This window comes from Gambusia affinis, linkage group LG10 (assembly GCF_019740435.1).
Source record: "Gambusia affinis linkage group LG10, SWU_Gaff_1.0, whole genome shotgun sequence".
Taxonomy (NCBI): domain Eukaryota; kingdom Metazoa; phylum Chordata; class Actinopteri; order Cyprinodontiformes; family Poeciliidae; genus Gambusia; species Gambusia affinis.
Genome location: NC_057877.1, coordinates 20003897 through 20030820, shown reverse-complemented (window position 1 = coordinate 20030820; position 26924 = coordinate 20003897). Strand labels below are relative to the sequence as shown.

The window sequence follows — 26924 nt, the reverse complement described above, 5'->3', positions numbered from 1 at the left end:
AGTTATAGACTTCAAATTGTATTCCAATTAGTCTTGATAGAACTTGATTTGATGTTGAAGCTGTCTGAAAAATAGTTTATACTTTATCTGCATTGAAAGTCAATGGGGCATAAACTTGATTTCCCCTATTGCATGCATACTTTTTACGCATAACCTGTGTGTCTCCCATCTTCCCTGATGTCACTTCTGTTGTAAAGTTTCATAAACTTTAGAAATGAAGGAGTATGAAGGGATTAAAGACGGCAGCTATTACATGCCCCTGCTGACTGATTATTACAAAAAAATCCTTGCAGCCAGTGTGTTCTAAGTCTGTGACTTGTGCATCTCCTCACTGTTTCCTTTTTTGACTTTGTCTTGGCTCAGCAGCCATTTGTTTATTTTTGCTTGTTTATTTGCATCACTCTCTGGTTCACACTTGATCCAGTTTCTCCCACTTTTCCTTCACACTGCGACCACTTGTCCCGTAGTCTGGTTTCACTGACTCACTGTCCCACATTTACACTGCCGTGCATGTCCGTGCACATTCCCACACACAGACTGAGCCAGCCTATAGAGGACTAATACAGCTCTGTTGAACCAGTTGCACACAACTCCTGTTGCTGTGTGCATGCTTAAATCATCATTGTATTGTATCAGAACTCTATAAGTCGATTGATTTCAATCATTTGTGTGAATGATGGTTCCATCAGCTGTTTTTTGGCACGCGGTTCTCTAAATGCCATTCCTGATCGTATTATCGGTTGGTAGAAAACACTCGCACACATTCTGCTCATTCCTGCTGACTTTCTCAGGCTCTCTGTGTCAAACAGGTGGAGGTCTGTCTTCTCTTTCTGGCTACGGCCTTCGCCCACTTCCTTTCTCTTTGTCTCTGTCACCATTTGTCTCTCTCGCACATGCTCCCTATGACATGTGTGCCCTCACACACGCGACAAACCACATATTCAGTTTGGTAACATTGCCGTAATGATATAAGGAGGAACAGCAGTTGTTTCTGCAGACAAAGGATGTGCAAACTTTTTTTTGGTCGCTTTACATTTTGAACTTTCACACATTTCTGTGGATGCTTAACGGAGCATGAACTTCTGCATGCATTAATCCTGGAGGCTCTTGTGTTGCATGAATGATTCTGTTTCGCATGTAAGATGATGTGTTGTGCTGAATGAGCTTAGTATAGCTCTCTGCGCTGGTGCACTGTAACATTTGGCATTTTGATTAACCTCTCTAGACTCAAGGGGCCACGCATGCCAGTGATCCGAACACTGCACCTTCTCAACTGTGTCTGAGGTCTCTCCGCGTCCTCTGAGCGGCTATCAAACTGTCAGCTGGCCATAATTAAAATTTGACTCATTTGAGCTCAACATGTTGTTCTTCCACTGTCCACCAACACTGTTGCACTGAGGTGAAGTTCTTAATTTGAATAATTTTCTCAAAAAATATCTGTTGTGTGGCATCCATAGGTTTTATTTCACCACTTAATCCCTGTTTTTTTGACTGAACTCCCTGATCATCTTATGTGTCTTCAAGAGGGGAAAGATCATGTGTGTTGAGGGGGGTGGCCGGCATGTGTTGAAATGTGTAATCAATACTATTGAGTACAGAAACTTGACCCTGAGATGATAGTGACTCATTCCCAGTTAAGGAGGTAAATGTTTTCTTGGTATCCAGAGGAGTGGCCCACGAGTCAAGCTGTCCGAATAAATCAGAAACCTAACAGGATGCAGGCAGAGGCCTCTAATTATTTGAGAACACATGGCAGGCAACATGTGTCGCTTATTGGTAAATGGCTCAGCTGCCAAGAACTTCCCTTAACTGGACTGGTGGATCCACAATTCCTCAAAATCTTTGTCATTGAACATCTTCTGCCTGCATCCTGCGATTAATTAACTAATTAATTTATTAAGTGATTAATTTAATAAACTAATGCATTCAATTAAGAAATTGTGATCAACTTTGCTGTTGTATTTTACCTCTGAGCTTTCTTCCCCTTGTGATGTGCCCCATTACTCCAATTTCTGTGTCATATTTTTGTCTGTTTTCGTTTTTTCAACAACCACAGCTAATCTTGTGGTAAACTCTTATTCTATATACCGTACATTACATAGAATAACACCTGAAGATCGTTTGTACACTTTGTAAAGTTTAATAGTAAATGCAGACATGTGCAGACACACAGATTTTGGTAAAGTCACCCATCCCCAGCTGTTGCAAAGAAAAACAGAATCGTTAGACACAAAATATGAAACTAGTTAATAGTTTTATAAATTCAAAAAATAAATGGTGGATTATAAAATGATTTACTATTTAGAACTTCTGTGGAGGTGGTACTTATTACATGAAGGTGTGTGTGTTTGTTCTGGTAATGGGAGGGGAAAGTCAGAGGCCATTAGTTGCTGCTTCATAAATCTCTACCTTTTGTCAGATGGAGAGCCTGCTGGTGTCAGTGCCCGGCCCCTATCCCTGCGACCCTATGACAGTAACCCAATCTAAGCAAGCTCTCCTCCATATGTCTTCCCACACTGACGTGTTTCCATAATAATCATCTGGAGGGGGGTGGACGTTTACATGGGAAGACAGTCTGAAGAGCTCCCAGCATTTTATTCTCGTCCCACACATCAAGAGCCTATAAGCACCCACAACGTGATTCAAGATCAGTAAGTTCATATACTTTTGATGAAACCCTCAAGATAAAAGCTGCTCATTTAATATTTACAATTAAGAGAAAAGTCCTTAAGAAATTAAAGAAACAGACTGAAAAGGGCCTCTGGGTTAAAGTTGCACATTGTAAAAACACTCAGTTTTATTATAATATTCAATTTTCAGCTGATCTGTCTGTAATAACAAGTAAAGCTAAATGGAATTAAAATTGTAACAAATTCTTCTAAAAAACAAAAAAACAACTGGAATGCAGAGTAAATGCATTTAATTCTGCACTGAACTGTAAAGTTTCATACGTCTAATTCAGTCTCACTTATTTTAATAATCTTGTTGACTGGATTATTCCAACTATCTTGAGCTGTGTGACTGAGGTTCCTGTTTGGTCACAATAAAATTCAGGTGTAAAAATTGCTCTTTACACTGATTAGTAAAGTTTTTAACAGGATACACAAACTGTATAAAATTACAAAACTAATGCCAACAATGCCTGTGCTGCATGTGTTGGAGCCAACTCTTGTGTAGGTACTGTAGAACCAAACTATGATCAGCACTGCCTGGTTATAAACAACAACGCGTCAACTTCCAGGCAAATTAACAGTAGTCTTCTAGTTACCTGATCATGTTAAGTATTGAAATTATTCCAGAAACTGTGCCTTGAAATTGTAGCAGGCCTTAACTGTAGCTTGCAGCTGATGACTTGTTAACAACTTTACAGGAACAAAAAGGGCAAGGAGTGTGTAATGTTGCATAACTGGGTTTCATTTCACTTCAGTGGCCCTAAATACAACAGAATTTAAACAGCTTCAAGATTTGTGAAGAGAAGGAAGTTTTATTCAGCAGGAAACACTTATCATTCTTGTTTGACAGCAGAATGCATCAATGGAGCATCTTTGGCTATTCTACCGCTCGATATGTAAAAAAGATTGTAATGACTAGTAACGTAGAATTGTGCAGATTTTTTCTGTTTCTTTTCAGCACATATTTTCTGATAAGATGATGGGGTCACAATACACCCAATCTACAATAATATATGTTCTTTTAGCTGATTGTCTTGAGTCTCAGACAATCAGCTGAGACTCTAGCTGATTCTCAGCTGAGGGTCACAAAAGAACCATGACTTCTTTTGTGACCCTTGATTTAGCTGCATGTTCTCTAATAACTCTCCGTCTCCGCCTGGCTCTCCACTCAAGCCACAGAGCCAGGCTGTGGGTCATGCCCCCAGCCCGCAAAGAAACTTGATGCTTCATCATCTGGAGCTTTTTTTTCCCAGCCTTTCCAACTTTCCATTTCTGTCATGCTGGCCTGGACATCCGAACCCCTTTACTCCCCTACCATTGCTATTCCGGTCTTAGTCAGTTCTTCCCTGAACCCCACCGACTGCTCCCCTCAGTGCTCTGTTCCCATCTCTCCAAGTATCTTAGTAAAGCTGGTTACCACTTGTACCACGTCTTGAGGAAACTTGAGTTTTTGTATCTTTTGAAGCCACTCTGTATTTGAGTAGTCCCTCCAACCTTTATTGACATTTGAACCTCCTAAATTTGATTTTCCAACTCTCCTCTACATGTATGACCTTTTTGTTTACAAGCAGAATGATTGCCTTCCAAAGCCAACCATAACCTTCCTTCACATGACCCCCAGCTGGAACCACTAGAGACAGTAATATTAGACCTAAGCAACAGGTAATTAAGCCAGGCAAAACTGACCAGTCTTCACTGATGAATCAATGTCTTCCCAAACTCTGATTATGTAACATTTATAAGTACATATTCTTATTGCTGACAACTTAAAATTTACCATTGACATGTCTATCCACCTAAACTAAAAGCCCGGGCAAACAAACATTAAATAGCACTCCATATTTACAGTCTTTCAGTTAATGGGGTCTTCAGTTAGAATTTATCACAATAAATCATAATTATTATAATATAATCTCTTGAAAACAACAAGCATTAATATAATTACCCATTCCCAGCACCTGTTCATCTGATAATTTTTTTTTTTACAAAACCCACAGGTTTTCTTATTGTAGAGTTTTTTTAAAAGGATATCTAAATTCCAGTGCAGTGACATTGAAATGATTGAGTTTTAGATGTGTTTGCCCTTGGTTTTAATCATTGGGCAATGGAGAAATGTAAATCTGGCTTACTGTTTTTAACCTGTCTGCTGCTCCCTTCAGGGCCCATGTTAGATTTGTTTGTGGTACTTATTTAATAATGGATGATTGTTTGTGTTTGTCAGTCAAAACACTTTAAGACAGCTGCTAATTCCTGCGAGGCTTTATTGATTAACCATGCTGGGTGCAGATTGTTTTATAGCCAGATAGGAGCAGAGGATCCAATCATTCCGCTTCCAAGCACCTTCAGTGCCTGCTCCTCTTGTCGGGAGTTCTTCCCTTTCTCTGGTTGAATAATTAATGTTCCACCTATTTAATTAGTTAGATTCTCTCTAAATAGAAGCAGAGTAATTGAGTCTACTGCTCCTTTTTTGTAACTGTTAAATGCACAGAGAAGTAGCTCACTCCCCTGCCGAATGCTGCTCCTAAGATTTATTCCTACTCTCTGAAAAAGGCTGTAAGTGAGTTGGCACTTGCACTGGTGGCATTTGTGGTAGTACAGTAACCAGTATAGTACCACTTGCAGCGCCGGATGCTGAAATTTCCTGCTAGCAGGGTTGGCATGGAGAGCTGGGCTGAGAGCTGCAGATGTCATATCAAAAGCTACCACAGGCCAGGTCAATATATATTTGTTGATCTGCTTAAACAGCTAAACACAATAGTGTTTATCTTCTGATATGATGACCCTGCATTGCATTACACACCAAATTAGAATTGAAATATTACAACTAAAACAATATTTTTTGCCTAATTATAATTTTAAACAGTGCTATAATTTTAGACACTTGCATGTGCCAAAAAAACAAAATCTGGAACTGAAGTTTGCGCATTCAGGACCCACAGAGACACAACTGCGTCTCTTTTTATGTTATTCCACATGACATAAATGGTGTAAATTTAAAGAAATTTTACAGTTACAAGGAGAGCAAAGGCCGACAGGTTTTAACTGAAAACCTGGCAGGTTGTTAACTCCAGTTTAGCTGCTGGCTGTTTGTAAAACATCAGCAGGAAACACTTATCAGTTACAGAAGAAGAGCGCTGAGGATTCTGTTGCCGGAAAGTCAGGAGGTCTGGTCTATGCTGTCAGTTCTCACCTTTGCGTTGATCAGGATGTACAGCCAGGTCCAAGATTCATATACACAGTGTACATATTCACATACACCAGCATAAATTGCCTTCCGGATCTCTGCCAAAGAGGCGGCACAGGGGTCTCTGAGCATTGTTTCTGCTGGATCAGCAACTTTATGGTGATGAACTTTTGTCTTTTGCTTCAAGTAGAACAATAGCTTGTCTTGTGAAATTAGAACTGATCTTAATTTAGCATGAGCTATTTTTTTATCCAATGTGGCAGCCTAATGTAATGAAGAAAACCAATAGCTAATTTGTTTTCTTTATTACTGTTAAAAAAATTATTTGTCAACACATAATATCATGTGTAATAGTTGTAGTATGTCTTTGATGACTCATTCAAAATTTAACATGTGATTTCATGCTAATTCTATGAGACAAATTTTGTATGTAAAACATACAATTATGCTAATATAATTCATTTTCTTTGAGAAATGCACACCACATGCTTAAACAAGAAGATGTCTGAGACAATGATTTAGGTGTTTGCTACAGCTTTGGCATTCTCCATATAGATAACCTATCTATAAAAATATGACTTATATTAAATGTGCTTTTCTATGAGAAATACTTGTTCAGCTCACATTAGGGAAATAAACATGAAGATAAATCCAGTAATTTGCCATCATCAGCATGGGAATGAACCCTTTGAGATTTCAAGTGGAGACATAAAGGGCTTTATAAATAAAATGGATTATTATTGTTATTAAAGAGAGCTTACAGACCTTTATTGTCTGTTGCACTAAGCTGATCTACAGAAATCATTACAACAATAAAAAAAATCTGTCAGCTAAAATGATGGTAAGGATTGTGAAACTTTTTCAGGAAGAAAAATGTGACTAAAGATGTTGATGTTCCCAGTTTGAACAGCCAAATTCCCATGCCAGAGAGACAGGTCTGTTCCCTCAATATTTGGAACAATAATAAGAGTAAGCCATATATGATCTACTTTGTATAATTGTTGACTGCCACCATAGTATGCCCCTTTGCAGACTATGGTGTGGCCTGGTATTGTCCCAGGCCACAACATGGCCATTGATGGACTTTTCGCCATTTTCCTCTGCTGGACATGTTATCTACGTCAGCTAGTTGAGGTACTGTGGTCCTAACCATCCATTCTAATGACACCTTCTGACTGCTTTTGTTCTGTTTAACTTACATTGGTAAGTTAAACAAGCCTCAAAGAGACTTTGTTGTCTCTTTGAGGCTTGAGATGACTCGAAAATCTAAAATTAAGAACAATAGTAATGATTATATAAAAAAAAAAAACATATGTGGTTAGTCCTGTATTCACCATTTATATTGCTGGCTAAAGGCATAGGTTTACTTCTTAAGTAATCCTAACCAATTGATAAACTTAATCAATCACATCACTCTATGGGTGAAAGTAAAAGTCGAGTTAGGGTTTTAAATGGTAGTTAAACCAAACAGATGCATCCTCATTTTATAACTGAGGCAAAACTTGTTATATTTTTAGTGGGCCTTGTGCAGCCTTAGAGAAGACGACAGCGACTCTATGAGAGAGTGCAGTATTGATCTGGGGTAGTTCATTTTCTGCTGTTGGTGGTGAGTTGCTCTGAGGGAAATGGCTACTTTGTCTCCTGTCATTGTAGCTTCAGTGTTAAAAAGGAGTTTAAAAATAGAAGAACTGGGAGAAGAATGCCACATATCTTTTAATGTTCAGCGTATCATCCGTAAAGACCTACTCCATCACAGAAAAAACTCACACTTTATGTGGGACACACATTTGTGTGTTTTCCCATGTACTTGTGTTAAATGTTGATATTGTGTGGACGCTCCCCTAAAGCAGGCAGTATTGATCATTGACCATTTATTGTCCCTTGCTCCTTTGTGATTTGCTCTCTTGAAAGTGGTTAATTTGTCTCCTGTCCACAGTTCTCTTATGTCTGTGTGTGCATGGACCTGTGATGTGTGTGTGGGTAGTTTGTGTCATGTCATTGGGGGGTCTTAGTTGTTAAATACTTCACTCTGTCTCTGCAGAGACACAAGCAGATATTATTGATCATCTTGTTCGATGGCGGTAATGCTGGACTCATTATCCAAACGGCCGTCATTAATAATGTAAACTCCAATTTAGAGAAAGAAAATTAAACTTGGTGTTTAAACACGGGAATACAAGAAAATCATGTTTGTTAAGCTGTAAGCCATCGGACAAAATATAGAGTAGACATATCAGGTGTTTCTGTTTGTTTCACCTTGTTAGCAACCCTCCTCGGATATGTAACAACTGAAATAAAACGCTGTCTAGAGACCAATAAAGAACAAAAACACTAAATTACTCAATGCAAATGCAAATACTCCTACATGGCTTGTATTAAAAGTCAATGAGCATCATGATTGATGAGCAAGATTCAATAAAAATGTCAACCACATAAAATCTTGCATTTCTTATATTGTTTCTGAGAAAAGTAGACATTTATGTAATGCAATCCTGCTTTGCAGTGTTCAGTGTTTTTCAGACAAACTGAGTTAATAGATTACTTCTTAAACATCAGGAAGAACTGTCATAAATTGAAGGATAGCAAAGATACAAATGGATTATATAGATGAGGGAAAACTGATATATGTTAGATCTTGTCTGTTTCAAAGGTTTTTAGTCATTTTTAAGAAAGTGACCTTGCTAATCCTGACCAAAGAAATAAAACAGAGAACATTCATTCAGATATTGTGACAGTTGTAGTAGATTCTTATGAGGTCATCCTCTTTAAAACCTCATGTCGTGATTCATGTAGCATTAAAATATCTTGAGAAGATAAACATCTATGAATCTTGCTGTAATTTTCTGTTAGGCATCATAAGATTTTTTTTTATTTTTTTAAATAATTACATCTAGTTGTGCTATACTGTAGCCTGCTGTGACTTTGAAAGACCTTTCACTGTGTATATGGCTAAGTACATGTGTATATAAATGTGTGTGCGTGTATTGGGTATTCATGCCAACGGTTCAGCAGTAGCGTTTCTTCCTAGCAGATGCCCACTCCTCTTGGTTGTGATCAGCACTTTAGCGGACTGTTGCCAGCTCCCTCTGGGCCCAAAGGGACCAATTAGGCCCTGGCAGCTGCACCCAGAGTGCCACTGTGAAAAGAGGGGGCCATGAATGGGTGAGGATACTACACAAGAGAAGGGCAAAAAGTGCTAAGGACACATATGTGGACATACAAGGTAACAACCCAGAGTTAATTCCATAAAGGCTTACTATTACAGCTAAAGTTGGTGAAGAGAAACAAGTAAATTCCTGGAGAGAGAATTAATTAGTAAGAAAAAGTCTAAAAGTAGCCTGTTTATTCTTGGGCCGTCCTGCTTACTGCTTTTCCACAGAATCAGAGGGGGGAGGAGTGAAAGTGCTTTGACCTTAACACCCTTACCAAATTAGCACCCTGGCTGACCAGAGTCTTCCCCACCTTTTGTCCCTGTTGATCTTTAACCTGTGAACCCTCACTTTTCACCTCGGTAATGCCAGGATCCTGAGCTCCTCTTATAGATCTGATCAAGGCTAAGGGCCAAAGTGAACCATCAGTTCTTTAGTTATTTAAGCTGGTTCTTTTCATTACACACAGACTCGGAGGTCAAATATCAGTCTCATTGACCTTGATCATCTGGAAATCTACACTCTTTGGACTATTTGACATACAAACCTTTACATTAACACGTGGAGGCCACATAGTCTTAGTTCACAAATGGTTTGAACTAGAGGTAGAACCCCCCTAATTGCATGTTTATCCTCTTATTACCTGAAATGTAGACGTTTATCTTGCCAATGAGACAAATTAGGCATTAGACGGCATAAGAATCAACTCATATTAGTGCGGTACACATATTATGACTGTATTGAATGAGACCAGGAGCAGATTGTGACAAATTTGCAACAATCGTCCAGATGGGGATAACAGCCGACAGTCAGATGGTTCAGTTAAATAACAATTAATATGGGATTATTAGTGTAACTCTATGAAGAGCAGAACAGCTAAGAGACATTAAAAATTTGGAAGCTAGTGACGTAGCTACTATTAATTTTATATTTTTACTTACGTCTGTTTTAAGAAAATAAATATCACTGTAGATAGACTTTACAGGTAATATTCAAAATATAATAATCAAAAGATGGACTTTTTTAGTGATAGAAATAATTGTTATGTTCTTGCTTTCGTTTGAAGTAAAATCTGTTGGATCAGATTTTTTTGAGGGTTTTATTCTTTCAGTTACAATCCTAGAGGGGACACTCTCTAAATACTTTTAGCGCAGTAGCATCCTCTGGTGTCTCCTTTCTCTCTTAACACTTTGACACATTCATGATGCCGGAGTGACTCCCGTTGGCCTTGTACATCACGTCCTTGTCTCTCACTCTGTGGCTGAAACAGAAGTTGAGACTCAGTGTCTGACCGGCTGACTGGGGCTCATCACTCACTAACCCAAAAGAATCAGCAACATGATGGATGTGCACCATTCTGGCGTCTGCTGCCAGGAGCTCAGTTCTGCTTTAAATCTACACCGGTGATCCACCTCTGCTCTCTATGTGTGTGGTGACTGACAAACTGCAGGATACGGCATGTGTCTTCAACCCATCACTCAGTATGATGGAGTCAAACCAACATCCTTTCTTTCTCAATGTTGCTTCATTTCACTGCAACAGTCTTGTCAGCCAACATGTCCAAGCAAAAGTCATTTTCTGTTTGTAGCAACAAAAAATTCAACAAAGAAACCACACAGTGTCTCAGGACTTAATCCTAAGTGTTCTGCCTGGAATCTTATTTTGTTGACCACATAGCAACAATTTTGCAAGGGGAAAACTGACTGCATTTAAATACATGTTTTCTGAATTTGATCCATATGGTTGTGACTTTGTGCTGGAGAGAATGTAAATCATTTAAAAATGGAAAATCTATAGGCAGTATACTGCTTGGACTATTTCCAGATCCTTTCTTGATTTAAGGACCTAATTTTTACTTGCTTGTGAAGAATAGCTAATATTTTTGAATAAAGGCTGTTGGCATTCATACCTTATGAAACGTTCAGTCGCCAAAAGGTTTCTTTTTATATAGGATGCAAGAGCAATTTAAAGTACAATAAAATAGAATTCATCAAGAATTCCTAAACTGTCTTGAAAAATCTGGGATTTGATTTTACTATTTTCCTAACCAATGTAAGAATTGAGATTAAATGCTGACATTTTTTTGTTCAGATAAAAAATATTGTTAATATTAACTTGAATCTCACATTTTGAAAGGGAAAAAAAAAAGATCAGTCCGTCTGTCTGCCCCTCTTAGGGTTGTTTATTAGCTTAAAGATCTTGTCATATTTCTCTCAGGGCAGAAGTTCATGTCCCTTGTGGAATATTGTTTTGTCCTTTAGAGATTCTTTCACTTAACCTCCAAGTGGCCCAACCTCTCAGAGACAAACACTTTATAAGCCGCACTTATCCTTCCATTCACAAATACCTACACGCCCACTCTGTGCTCACAAATAGATGCACTTGTAACTTATGTAATAATGACTTGCCTAAGTGGACAAAGCATTGGGCACTTCTTCCTGATGTGTGTAATGGATCTGCTGATTGACAGCCAGCATCATCCTTTTGAGCAGGCATGACTTTTACATGTGCAACACAAATATCATGGGACACAACTGGATGTGCTCGACAGCATCATAAAGTGAGGGAATGTTGATCAAGGTTAAAGATCTTGACAGCTCTCGGGATCAGGTCGAGGTTAAGGTTTAGTTCACAGGGAAAACATGTTTTCATCATGTTTTATTTACCTTATTGATGTTCTTTATGGCTGCAGGAACATTCAATTGCTCTGGAAAAGCAAATATAGAAACTATTATTTAATTATTCATCAAGGATGTTGTCATTGCATATTCTTCAACATAAGGAGAGAATAAAAAAACTTGGATTGTGTTTTCATTGTTTAGAGACAATGGTAAAAGAGTTTACACTTTAATTCAATTTATAACTGATTGAACTTAAAATCAACTTATAATTTTTAAAGATTACATATTTACTACAATGAAGAAACTATAGACTCTTCTCTTCTAATCCCTCAAAAGGGTTTTATCAATGGCTTTTTTGTCAGGGTTAACTTGTCTCCTCAGTTATTGGTACCACTCCTGTTAACACTTTGTACAACCTTATTTTGGCTATAGGATGGCACTTAGTCTTATCATGTTACATTCTGCAAGGTTGGAGCATACAGAGAGGGAGCTTTGACAATCTGTCTTTGACAATTGACAACCTGTCAATTTCTCTAAATTCAGGTTGAACAACAATTTTCCATAGAAAGAGGCCATAAAAGAAAAAGTTACTTCTTTTTAAAGCAGATTATATTTATCAATAAATCTTAAATATAGTTTTTCATGTCTGTTTGCCAGTTGTTGACTTTATAACTTGCCCTACTAATATCTGAAATTTAGTATTTAATTAATATAATCTTTTACAAAACAACTTACAAAATTGTGCAAGATTTTTTATTTTATTATGCATTTTGTGTCAGTTTAGATTCAATTTGTTGAATGTAAAATATCTGTTTTTCTTAAAACAGCCCAACTTGTCAAGTAATTGAAAAAAAGTTAGACATGTTCCTAAGATTCAGCTGAGACCCAAATGGATATGTTGAAATATGCAAATATCCATAATAGTTCTACTTCAAAATGTATAAAACTTGTTGTCAGTTGTCAAATTTTATTTTCTCGCGTTGATAATTTCATGCCAAAAACATGTCAGTACCCCAACAAATTAACTTAAAATACATATTAAACACACAAAGACGATGATTTTCTACAGTACCTTCCTAGTTTCTATAAATTTAGTTTTGTGCAGCAACCCTTTGCTGTTAATTTGAGTAGAGGGTTCCTCCTGCCCTCCTTCCCCTGGTCAGGCTGAAGTTTTCCAGGTCATCTGGTGTCGTTTACAGCTTATGACTCTGCTATGATGATGGACGAGGCACAAGCGAATAGCCCTCCCACACACACACACATGAATTTTCTCCCCCAACCAACACCCCTGCTTTTAAACACACCCCTCTGAACTGAGGTGACATGACATCACTACCACCCTGCTGGCTGGCATCATCTGCTCACAGCAAGCGCCAGAGGTCTACAATTTCTGTGGGTGGCCTCATTGACCCAACAGTTTGTGCCAACTAATTTCTTCATGCACACATGGTTGTAGATCCCTCAAGTATTCCTCTAAAATCCTGAAGGAGATTCAGAAGACAGGGCAAAATGTTTTGTTTTGTTTTTTGTTTTTTTTTTTGCTTAGTGGTAATTTATATATAAAGTTGTTTTTCTATGTTAGCTGACTTGCAGTCATGCATTAATATACCGGTAGTCATGAAGCAAAGAGGAGCTGAACCATCTCTTAGTTATCAACATTTACAGTTACACTGGGTCTTTGAATCAACTCATGTTTTTACTCTTCAGGAATAAATTAAGCTCATGTGAAGTCTGACTTCACATGAGCATTTAGTTTTAGAAATCCCTGACCCCTTAAACCTCATATTTTTCTAATTATATTTTACTTTGAGGGAGCTTTTTAATCTGAGGAAAATACATGAATGGGTGATTGACTGAATGTAATGTAAAGCTCTTTGGAGTCCTCAGACTTGATAAAAGTGCTGCACAATGTTGGGTAACTGTCATTTCAGCAAAAACGTTGCTATAAAGTATTGATGAAAGGCAGTTAAATACATTCTTTATGTAAAAACAAGCTTAAGCACCAATTCAGATATCCTGCCCCAATTTAAGAATGAGCAATAGCTCAAACATTGAATGCATCATGAGTAAGGGGATGTAGGCTTTTTAAGAACAAGGAATGAAGTTCTATGTTGGTACGGTTTGGCATTAAACTGTCCTGGCACCTCCAGATAGTGTGTCAAAAAGCATCACTGAGTGTCAAACACGCAGAGATCATGTTATCATCCTTGTGCTGGCTCACACTGAGTTATTAAATCGTGGTAACTCCCTTGTTAAATCTGATGTTAGCATGACACGGCTGTCTTCTGTGAGAGCGCTGGAGCTGTGGGAGTCAGAAGATGAGCCCCAGGGGAGGGGAGCATGGAATGGCAGCAGGAACAGACACTGTCAATAATAAGATTTATTATCCATCAGCTTGTCCCGGGGAGGGGGCATACAGAGACCGCTGTTCACTGGAAGAAGCCGTCAGGTATGGAGGAGCAGACTTCGAGTAGATTCATAAGAGGATGGAGGATTGGATGTTCTGTGTTGTGACCTGTCAACCGCCTCAGTCAGAGGGCTGAAGGATCAAGAGGCAGAACTTTTCTCAAAGCCTAGTCCACACCATTTAGTCGAAGCTCAGTCATCTTAGTGAAGGCGTCTACGTTGTTCATCACATTCAGATCCATTTGTGTGATGCCCCATCTGTCATTTTATGCTGACAAAACAGCATTTAAGTGAGTGATTTTTTTTTATTTTTTAGAGTTTTGACCAAATTTTAAGCTGGTTTAATGGAAGCGGATCAGGCCTGTAATCGTAGAGCAGACATGACAGAGAGTTGTGCAAGTTGTGGTTGTATTATTTTAAATAAACCAGAACGCTGCCTCAAAATTTTTACTGTAAGGCAGCCATGTTTAGTAAAAAGTATAAATTTTCACAAATTACAATGACAAGAACATGGAAACCAGCATAGCCTCAGAGTTTGTTTGTTCATAACAACCTATTTGTACATCTAAAATAAATAAATTAACTCCACTGTAGAAACTTTAACTTTTCACTGAGACTTTGCCACAAATCTTCCCGTAAAGCGATTGGTTAGAAAACATTTTAAACCTACTGTTTATGTGAGCAAGATGGGAGACTGGTTGCAGACAGAGCGATGAGTGCATGGTGAGGCAGCGAGAGTAGATTATCTGTGGATTCACGGCGGTCCGTCAGGGAGAGATGGATGGGCCCGTGCAAGCTGCATGCGTCTTTCTAGAGCCGAGCGCCACTTGCAAGGCAGTCCACTGTCAAAGGTCTATTAAGGAAAGATTGAGACCCCAGGTGTGTGCGAGTGTGTTCACATGCTCATTGGTCATGGTCCTTCACTGAAAGATTGAGACCCCAGTGCTCCCAGAGCCACTCAACCAACACAACCTGCATTGGTTTACAATCAGCGCAGCACCGTCCATCCATCCATGTTCCCATTCAAGCACATACACACACACTCAAATATATATCAAAGGACAAACACTACCACCAGGTGCCATTAAGCAGCAGCCGTGGTGGAACAGCTGTGTGTCAGCATCCCGGACATGGTGACCATCATGCTGTTGGCAGCAAGGATTTACAGACGGATTAAGGTCCAGGTTAGGGAAGCAACTACGGGCATGTACAAGGTTGCAGGGTGGGAATCATGGCAACACCTTTGACAAGCCTTATTTGTCATCTGACTGGGTGCACAAATCACACTGACTGCAATACAGACTTGGGAGAAAAGTAACTTCAAGCTGGGCAGCTACTTCTCTAAAAACCAGCAGCACTGCGCTTGTTCTCTTTGCTGTCCTTTCCTTTGCTGTGTTCTTTGAAAACTCAGCACTCAACCGTTGACCCTTATAATCTCTAGAATGAAATTTACTGCAGAGTCCCTACAGTCTTTAAAAATTAGAATATTGAAAAAAGAAATGTTTGCAGTAGGAGTGTGTGATATGGACTTAAAATTTTATCTGGACATTCTTTGGTAGTGCTGTGATAACAATAAAGTGAAGATAAGAACTATTTATTACTTCTTTTGTATGGCTGTAAAATGCATAACACAGGGATCTCTACTTTCTCAGTGTTTGAACTTTAATTCCAAACAGGTTTTTATTTCATCTGCTTAAGACTGGGTGTTATGTTATTACTAATTGCTTCACAGTGCTTTCATTATGTTATATATGCACGTTAATTTAAAGACTTCATATGTGCTCATGTGTGAGCCTTCGCTTTCTTTCAGCAGATGTCTCAGCAGCTCTCCTAATTCTGATTTGTTCTGAGCTAAATGTTTGCCTGAGATGGGTTCTCCTGCTGATCCAGAGCTGCAACGCGACTGACAAATGAAACTAACACCTGGGAGGGGAGGCAGAAGGTGTGAAAGTGAAAATCAGTGTATTGTTTGCTACCACAGCTTTGTAATTCATGCTTTGTTTTTGGACACTAATTAAAATGGTGTGGGTTATTAAAGACTTGTGCGAAAAAGATGATACAAAGTGAGCTTGTCATCAGACACATAAACTCATCTGTTATCCCTCTCTCACTCCTCCAACCGCTCTGTGGGCTTCGCTCATTAGGAAGACTGAGTGCTGTCTCTGCCATAGAGGCAGGGGGTTAGGGTTAGAAGAAGTGCACATGATGACATTTTGGGCAGTATGATTATTCTAATAAAAATGTGGAGCTAGTGATATACTCATACCACTTAAATCTTATATTAATAACACAAAGGGATTTCATATTTTCTTCAGTTAAACCAGCCTGGCTCTGTGGGAAGAAGCAATTGTCTCCTGATTAATGGTTGTGGCACACTTCATGTCTACCACTGCCATCATCAAGTGTTTGTGATAACTACCAAGGAGTCTTTACAAACTTCTTTGCAGTATTGTTTTAATTCAGCAATAATAGTTCACTTTACAAATGCCCTTTTTAAGGTAATTTAACATCATCTTGACTGAATGTCACAGTCACGTATGACATGACCAATTCTAAACATTTTTTTTTTATCCATTTAGATGTGATCATGCTGATGAGCTCTTCTCTTACTTTGTGTGCTTTAAATACATAACTCAAGGAGTGTCAGTGGGGTGATAACTCTACATACTTTAAGTTGCTTAAAAGTTTAAACAGCTTAAAAGCAACTTTAAGTTGCTTAAAAGTTTAAGCAACTTAAAGCTAAAATAAATTGGATCCTAATCCTGTTGTTTTATTTGAACAAATTTTAGCATCTTCTGTTGCCTGAAGAGTTAATAAAAGTTGTGGGCCACTGCTCAGGGTTTTATATTAAGCATCAACTACCAGATGCAGCGAACAGGTCTGGCAAATGCAAAGAATAAAACCTTACCAACATTTTATTTCAGACTTGAGTAGACACGCTCTGCTCCTGCGACGCCTTCTGTCTTGGTAAACTGATTTGAACAGGACCTCTGATTATCCACAATGTAAATTCAGTTCTTTGTGTGGGAGTGTCATCCAGGCCAGGCCTTCATAAAACAACATGATGGATATGCAGACAAATAAATAAATAAAAACACAAGCACCCCTATTTTTCCCCATTCCAATCGCTCTAGTCTTGTGCGTCTTCTCTGATGGATTTGTAAAAAGATATAACGAATGAGACTTAAAGTGAGAAGGAAGGAGGAGGCTGGGCAGGAGGGATGAAGGCACAGCACAGAGAGACAGAGCACATGATTTATTAGACTCATAAAAATTCTGCCTCTGTTATTCCCTTTCATTTTTATATGTGAAGCTTATTAAAGAGCACACCTGCCAGAGTCTTCAAACCTGCATGTAGGTGCGTGTGTGTGCGTGTGTGTTTGAAGTGATGTGAATGTGCATTTGTTGATATGCTGACTGGATAGATTTACCATGGCCTCTGTTTTGTGTGTGGTCAGACTCATCCATTCTTAATTACTGCTGTCCACAGACGCCGTCTTCACATCCCATCTAAGCCCTGCTTCCAAGCGGGTGTTTAGGACCCGCTACAAGATGGTGACCCGTCCGGGTACAAGTGCTGCACACAACCCGCACTACAACACGGGGCTCTCCTGGCGAGCCAGGAAGATCCAGTCAGCCAGGTAATATATGATAACATTTGTTTTTTTATCACAGGCATCAGCAGGAACCATAAAAAGGGAAGGGAATTATTAGAGAATAAAATGTTGACATCAGTAAGCCCCACCCACAATGGCTGGCTTTTCCATTTCTTCATTCTCAGCCCATTTTTGGTGAATTTACAGATGTGCATTTAGTCACACAGATCTGTATACCTGAGTATACTTGCATGAGCTCAGGCAAGCAAAATCTCATGTTTCAGTGTTTGCTTCAGCCTTATTTTTTACAGACAGTCTCACATTTTACTCTGATAAATAGTAGATTTCCTATTGGATTGAATTATGAGACTTCCAATTATGAAACTTCCAGCTCCATGTTTCACAGTTGGTACAAAGTTATTTTCTGTCAGTGCTGTATCTGGTTTGCACCAAACTGGTCCTCTCTTCTGATATCCAAATAATTTGAGTCTTAGACTCATCTGTCCAAAGAGAATCTTTCCTAGAAGTTATGGGATCAAAAAACTTGTTAATTTCCAAGGCAACTTTAGGGTTTTAACAACTTACTGATCTTTTCTTTACCAGGTTCCAATTTTCTTTAAATCTAATCTCAACTGACCAGGAACACACAATACAAATTGCACCGTATAATTGCTTTTGAACAACCATAGAGTAAAAGCTGAAAGGTTTGTGAAAAGTTGGGCACACCAGACCTTGAAGGAGGTTTTCTTGTCAAGCTGTGTGGAAGAAAGACCATGACATCATGTTTATAAAGAGAAACAAGAAAAGGGCAAGTAAAATCTCAAAAAGGTTATAATGAAATTTCTAGTTTTTGGTCCAACGGTAAAAATTATTTTGTGGTATTTCACATAAATTTACTTTTATTGTTTTTATTGACTTTTCAAATATTTCCCGGGTTCTTGCAAATTGAGGTTTTAAGGAAAACTTCTCTCCAGCTCTTGTTTTTTGAAAAGGCTATATCCCAAAATAAGAACTTGTGGATCTTTTATTTTTGTTTGTTTTAAAAAGGTTTATAATTTTCACATTTTTATTAACTTTTGTTAGTTTTTTATTCTGTCCAACCATGTTTTTGAAGGGGTGAGGGAGTTGAGGAAGTGGGGGAGGGGTCATTATTTTGTATATTCCAGATTTGGTGAGACAGAGAGGCCTGGAGCGTGGCTGCCCGCAGCCTCTCTGGTGACTTATTACTATTCATTTAGCTGCTGCAGTAAATATTGATTCATCAAGGGATTTTCAATTTGAGCCCGTTGACATGCTGTGAAATATCACCATGTGTGTACAATTGAGGAGAGAGATAGGAAGGGAGGGGAACAGGTCAGGTCCTCTGGGACAGGGTCCTCTTTCTCGTTCATGTCTCAAGCTTATCTATCGGTAGAACTCCAAAAACCAGCAGGTCCTTTCATCAGTTTGATGCTATTGAGCTCATAAGCTCATATTCTTTGCTCTTAACTACTGAGTGCTCCTCTTTATCTTTGACCTATCACACCTACATATCCTGGTTCACATAGGTCTTCAGCTCTCATCTCTCTTCATGCTCATCGCTGAACCACATGCTGCTCTTAAAACTACAGCCTTTACCAGCAACTTAACACAAGGTTTAAATAGTTTTGACCTTACTGGAGACTGGACTTTTTTATTTTGTTATTTAAATATTAAATTAGATTTACATTTGACTTTGTCATTCATGTAAAGAAACTGATACTCTTTACTGAAACCGTCAATCTGTAGAAATCCTAGATGTTTTAAGGATTTAATTAAGGACACCATAGTTTTCAGTGTCTTAATAAGCTGTAACTAACGCATAGTACAGAACAATCCCCAAACAAAAATCATAGAGTTGTTTTTTCATCTAAAGTAGGGTGCTTAAAGTGCACATTATAAACTACACACCAGTTTTTAAATTGAAACGAAGTTGCACAAATAACCATGAAAGAGAAGCGGAATGGATTAGCGGTGCGAACGGAGTAGCTGCAAAAGCAGTGAGATTGCGAAATTAATGCAAAATTTGGATATCGGAGCGACTAGTGACATCCACTTTGTAATTTGTCTTTAGCTTGGTGGTTTCTGTTCTGTATATAAAAAAATCACCTGAAGGATGAACACGCAGCATGCAGTTGCGCTCTGTTTTGAGCTGGAAAACAAAGAGGGGAAACCCGCAGCCGCAGTCTGGGCGCAGTGAGGACAGTGAGATGATGATGGCGGATCAATCATTCTTATTAGCAACTTGCAAAGAGTATCAGAGAATGATGAGATTCTGGCAGTCTGACAGGTAGCTACTCAGAGATCCAAGCAGGGGAATGGCGGCGCTGCGCAGATGCGAGGAATCGATCACTATGAGGTGAGGCAGAGCCATTCCCACAGCAGCTAGTAGTAAACAGCTTACCGTCGTGGCTAACTCTGGGAGCCAAGGTAGAGAAGCCTTTTCCCTATAGTCCAAAAGACTATTTTTACTTCAAAATGCAACCACTGTATGTTCAATGGAAAAACATAAGTGCAATCATTTGCTTATTGAGAGTCTACAGAGGCTGATAATCTCCCCACTCAGCTCCTAGATCACTGTTGAAACTTTTAGTCTTATGTCAAATACATATGAATTAAATGACAGAAACTAATTTTCTCACAGCATCTTTGATTCATTTTGTCCAGCTGTGGACTGTTAGACTCAGTGTCTTAACTTTTTTGTAAGGAAGGTCTTGGAGATGGGAGGCGCTTGTGGTCATGTGTCCACCTGGGCCCGTTGACATGAATGGAACGAGCGAGGAGCCCTTGAACCACAAAATGTGTGGGAACCAGCTTGTGGTTCGAATCGACCAAAAATGAAGGCGTCAGTTGACCAGACCCGGGAGCAGATGCTGAGACCTGTGAGGGCCAGCAGGATCATGTCCAAAGAGCGGTGCAGCGGTTCCTGGGCCACCGCCCACTACTCCTAAACATCATTTTAATAATGAATGCCCTTAAAAGGTCGTGCCCTCCCAGTTTTTTGTTGCAGTCAACTGAGTCGGGTTGTAACACTGCTAATTAGTTCAAAAACCTCTTCTCTTGTGAGCATTAAATTACATGCTATATAAACAACAAGCAGGAAGCAACTCCAACAGCTGAATGGATGTTTCAGTTTTAAAACATCCATCTTCATATTTGGCCAAATTTTTTTAAAGGTTTTTTTTGGCTCCAGTGGCCTTTATTTAACTGAGTGGACATGGAAGTGGGTTGTTGGCAGTTAGCAATGATCAACAGGCCAGGATTCAAACCTGTGACTGCCGCATAGAGGACTGAGGCCTCTATATATGCTTTGCCCCTGTGCCATCACTGCGTCTTTGGCCACAACTTTTAAATCATGCTTTTTCTGACACCATCTATGTTCCAGTGTCAGAATGCAACAACATCCCCAGACCTTGGATGTAGTCAAGTCAGGTAAAATGCAGCACTGTTGTTGCAGATTTTAAAAGTAAGGTATTGCCAGCTTACTTGCCAAATGCAGGTTCAGAGTTGTCTTTAATGTCTGCATTGATATTATGCCACTGTCTTTAATTAGTCGACCAAATGTTTCCAGACGCAGTTATGAATCATTTGGTCTGATAGGCAAGTATCTTAGTCTGCTGCTGATCAACCTCTCAGGAAATATATGGCAACTCAAAGCCAGATCACATTGACAATGGGAAAAATTAATGAGACTTTTAACTTCTGCAGCAACGGGTTTCTACAATAACACTTTGAAACTCCATTAACTTGCAAATTAACAGCAGACCAAACAAGCTACTTGTAATGATTTATCGACCCAAACTGATTTATGTGTGAAAGCAGCCTAAAATCAACTATATCTATAGTTTGACATCCATCTGCAAAATAATTGCAATCTCATTGTTGCCACTATAAGAACACTGATAGAAAATAGTTTACAAGTGAATATAGAGTTTAAGCATAACATTATACATAAAAGTCTAAAAAACTTTTTGCATTATAACTTTAGTTTGCCTATTCTGTCTGCAATGTTCTGTATAGGGAAAACAGTTGAACAGACCCTCCTTATCAAACTGATTTTTTTTTTACTCACATGAAAGATAGCACATCAGCTATTAAATATATTTCCTTTCTTTGTTTCTGTCTTTCTTTGTTCTCTTCTTGTAGGAGCACTCTCTTTAGGAATGATCTTATTAGAATAAAAGCCTTTTTTTATTTTCTATTAAGCTGTTGGGGAATTGCTATATATTGAGGCCAGGCAGCGAGAAGATATTTCCTTTTTTGAGCACCTACCAGTAATAAAGAGCCAAAGAAGTCTCTTTTTTTTAAGGGAAGCTAGATTGTACGTTGGACAAAAAAATGCATATAATAAAAATATAATCATTGTCAAATTCACTATATGGCTTTATTTCATCTGGCTAATAAAAGAATCAACTGTTGAACTCTTATCATTTAAACTAACATAATTTATTACATGGAATGAATTGGAAATGAATGTTTATTACATTGGAAATGAGCACTGACATGTTTTTTTTGCTGATAAAGACGTTACTTTTTGAAATGTATCGGCCTCTCTGAGATGGGTGAAATCATGGTTTTATGAGCATAATTTGGATTTCTAAATGCCTTACTGCTGTCTTACAAAAACTTTGGAAAAGAATTGAAAAGTCCAAACTCTTCTGTGAATAAAGCCTCTGAAATTCCTAAGTACTTCCAAAAGTGAGCCTCTCTACCCAGTATGCCATGCTCTTACCCAGTTTTAGAAGATGGTGGAGCCAGGGGGTGATTTACTGCTGGGTGGCAGTCTGAAAGAGGAGAGTGGAGGGGGTGGGCTTAACTGCAGTATTTCAGGACCCGCCACCAGAAAATAGATATAATCTCAACATTAACTCCATTAATAGTATCAGGAGTTGAATTAAGAAAGCCGTAAAGCATGCACTCTGGAGGATAAATTACAAGCCGGGCTTTTCTTCATCGCTCTCACACCCCCCTGATTCACCCATCTTATGCAGTCTTTAACGCTCCATCGCTTTGTTTGCATTATATCTCTGTTTTTCTCCTGTTTATACTATCTTCTGTCACTCATTTTCCACATTATTTCTCACATTCGTGTCAAAGTTTGCAACATGGCAATGATTCCATAAGTATAGTTTCTTCAAGACTGTGTATGCTGTATAACTGTGGACACACAAACATACACACACACTCCTGGTCTGAACGCTCATCTTCTTTAGTGCTTCAGTATCGATCAGCACAGGATGTAAGAGACTGGGCAATAAAGTGAAGCAGCGCTCCCTCTTCTTCACTTCTCTCCTCCTTTTCCCGTATTCCCAGTCCTGTACATCCTCTTTTATCCCCCACTTCACTCATTTACTCATTACTTATCACATTAGTCATTTGTCTGTCGCTTACAGTCCCATGCTCTCTCTCCCCCCCCCGACGGGTCCTTTTACCACACTCTACTCCTGGTAAGTCTTTCTCTGCTGTCTCTGTGTCTGTTAGGCACCTGGAGAAGAGCAGCAGTCCTTGCCTTCAGAGTTATCCAGGTGACTGTTTTTGCTGTGCTTTCTTTCAAGGGTAACTGTTTCCCAATATGAGCTCACTAATGCTTGGGTTGCAGACAAATAGACAAGGGCAGCATTATTCTGAGCAGTCGCGCGACCCTCCAAATTCTTCCCTGTCACTAAAACAAAAGTCAGATCATTCATCAACCCGTAGTGCTGAATTGCGCTCTCCTTTATCTGTGCATCGCGCAGTCTGAGCTGACCGCACACTCACACTCACATGCCCACCCCCACCCGCCGACACAAACACACTCGTCTCAGGGGAGTTTCCTTTTGCCCTTTTTTCTGTCCTCCGTTTCTTCCTTTTTCCCTCTGTATTTTTCACTGTTCGTTTTTGATGAGTTTAAGTTCTTTTGCTTTGACCTCCAGACATCTTCTTCCAGTTTTTTTTTATCACACCTAAAGATGGCAAGGTATGCAAAATTACACACCTCACCTACAGGCCTAAAAACATTCCTGAGACTTAAAAGACACTGTTAAGTAATAACAGATAATGTATGCTGATTCGTTTCCATTTTTTGAAGTTTGAAGTATATCCTTACTCAAAAGATAAATGCAAACTTTTACTTGTGGTTTAATCATGCAATAAACTGATATAATAAACAATACAGATATGAAGAAGCCCTGATCTGAATTTTATTTACGATTTCCAATCTCTGTTTTTGTAAGGTTTGACCCAACAACACATTCTGAATGATCACTCTCGGATCAACTGTTTTACAAAGAGAGGTTTAAGAGCACCAGTCAAAATACACCACCTGGCCAAAAAAAGTTGACACCCAAATTTTACTAAGCAAATAGGACATTAGATAATTATTGTGTGAGCAATTATCTTACAGCTGGAAACAGGTTATTTAACCACGGCTGATGCAATAATTTGCTTCTTATTCCTTAAACAACCATTTCGAGAGTCATCTTGTGGGTAAGGAAAATATGTTAGTCTGTATCCAGCATAGATATAAGGAGATACTAGAGCTTTTGGTGAAATCATATTAAAGATAAACAGCAGAACTAGTTAAACGGACTGTTTTGTTTTGGATCATCTCCACATACTCAATGCGTAGGGAAATCGGGGGATTGGGAATGAACAGATATGTAGCTCTAAGAAAAACAGTAATCAATGAAGCTAACTGGAGAAAGCGGCTACAGTTTGCCAAGAAGTATAAAGGTTTGACCCTTGAGTGATGAAAGAAGGTCATGTGATCTGATGAATCTAGGTTTACCCTCTTCCAGAGTGATGGGTGCTTCAGGATAAGAAAAGAGGTAGATGAAGTGATGCACCCATTATGCCTACTGTGTACTCCAAGCCTACAGGGGCAGGGGCATATTCATGACTACCTGAATATTCTTAATGACCTGCTTATCTCATTAATGGATTTTCTTTATAATGTCGCAGACATATTCCTATGACAATGCCAGGATTCACTGGCCTCATGTTGTGTGAGAGTAGTTCAGCAAGTGTGGGATATCATTTTCACACGACTCGACCACTACGGTCCAGACCTAACACAATCTCTTTGACGGTCTTGAGAAGGCTTTGCACAGCGGCCAGACTCTCCTATCATCAATACATAATCTTGGGGAAAAATAAATGTGACATTGGATGGATGTAAATCTTGTGATATTGCAGAAGCTTATCAAACCAAATGCATTGCCCTGTGTCAATCAAAACTGAAGGCAGTCCACCCAGTGCAACCTCTTTCTGATGGATCTTTTTCATTTTTTGGGAGGGTGCGGGGGGGCATCGAGTGTATTTGTTCAGTTTTTTCTGCCATGATAGATCACCCTTATTTCTATTAGGAGCAGAGATTGTATAGTGTTATTTTATAGAGCAGTCACTGTAAAACATATACGAAACCCAGCTAAGACAAAACTTGATATTTTTTACTTGTCACTTTAAATTTAAATTTACTTTTTATTCCAGATGTTTCTCTGCTAATTTTGTAAAATGCAATAAAACAAAAAACTACATCCCAACTTTCTTATCATTCACGCTGATTTCCTTTTACCTTGTAAGTTCATCCTTGTGCATGAATTGTCTAGCTTGTAAAAGACAGAAAATTTAGTTGGTATATGCACTGTTGATACTTTTGTAATTTGTTCTTCATTAGTACTGAAACAACTAAAAATATTTTGTTGAAAGTGTTGATCTAAGGACTTGTAGTGTTAAAGTCCTTCTATTCCCTGGGGGAAAATTTATTGTGCATGCTTTTGAAATTATGCCGTTGTGCTGGGTGCCTTGACAGACATTTTTCTCTTCAGTTAAGCTATAACTCTGAGTTCCAAGTACTTCTCCTTTAATGCTTTGCCATTTATTTCCTAATCAATTTTATGTGTCTGTTCATAGAACAAATTCCGTACTTGATTCTATTACATTAGTATAACTGAATTATTATATTCTATTATAATTATACATATTTCTACCTCAGCAGTTTTCAACCATGACTATGGATATCTAAAGCTGACCTGAAAACGTTCTGGATCATGATTGGCTTTCTGAGTGCAACAGCATCATGTATGCAGCAATGCATCGTGAATGTACCACAACAGTAGTGTCTCTTAACAACAAGGTCTCTGAAAACTGGATGGAAGGAGATTCGAGTTCCAAACATCCATACATTCATCCATCTATCTGTTCCTCAACCATTTTTTTTATCCATCTATACATCCATTTATCTATCCATTGATCCTTCATTCATCTGTCCATCCTCCATTCCCCATCCATTTTCTGTTCATCCGTCCTAGAGTTCCCCACTTCAACATCTGCTCTTATACAGTCACTGCAGTTTCAATGAACTGTGACAATAAACAGCTGGTGATCAGGGGGAACTGCTTGTGTGATGGAAAAAGGAAGCAGAGGAGAGTTGTCCCAACATGATATTCTTGTTTTCGGAAGGTGCCTCAGAGAACATTCAAAGAGGAATGTGTGTGGAATCATCTATGATCTATCTGAAACCTGATGGCGCATATTTACATCACAAACTGCAATGAGCTCAGTATTTCTGTCACTCCGACATTCAAAGTCAGTGGATAAACATTCTAACACAGAGAGCAATAACCCTCCCAGAGCCCCCCTCAGACTGTAGCCCTGTGTCAGGGTTAACTGCTGTCTGTGTTAACTACTCATGTCATATGCCCATTAACCTCCATTGTGGTTGTGGGGGCCACCCTGTTCTTGTTTAAGCCTCCCTGGGTGGCAGTCAGAGCTTCAACATTAGCCCCCATTACGGCTCCCCTGGCTGCATTTGCCCCGTGTAGGGCAGCCACTGATCTTGTAGCAGTGAAACCAAGTGTCTGTGGTACTGAGTTATGGCTCACGCTCAGGTGCTTCATAGACGTGAACGCAGCTGAGAGTTGATATTTACTTTTTCCCGTTATTCGCAACAGTGCAGCAGCTCTGCATGCGTCAAATGTCCATGCAGGTTGTTTTGTGCGGGCCGTGCGTTCGGGGTAACCCTCTCTTTTCTCTGTAATGGAAGGCGTGAACTCTCGCTCTAAACCCATTTCCAGCCCATCTGAAATACGGCAGCAAATTACCACCAGCGGCGCCCTGCACACCAGCCCCAATCCACCCCAAATAGAAGTGACAGGACAGCGCAATTTATCGCCATAACCCCTGCACCGCCCCACCACCACCCAGCAGCCTCCATGTCCAACCGCCGCACACATGCAGCAGCCCACTGACTGGATCCTGGATGCAGAGAGCTGTGATTGTGTGCATTGTACATACTGTAG

At 39.2% G+C, this 26924-nt stretch overlaps 1 protein-coding gene across 1 annotated transcript in view; it reads left to right on the top strand.

The window, feature by feature from the left end:
• zc3h3 (zinc finger CCCH-type containing 3) overlaps positions 1-26924 on the top strand; it is a 56437-nt gene that overhangs the window by 8809 nt on the left and 20704 nt on the right. The window contains exon 4 of the mRNA XM_044129879.1: positions 17523-17673. Coding sequence (XP_043985814.1) covers positions 17523-17673 — 151 coding nt within the window. The remainder of the gene's footprint in view (positions 1-17522; positions 17674-26924) is intronic.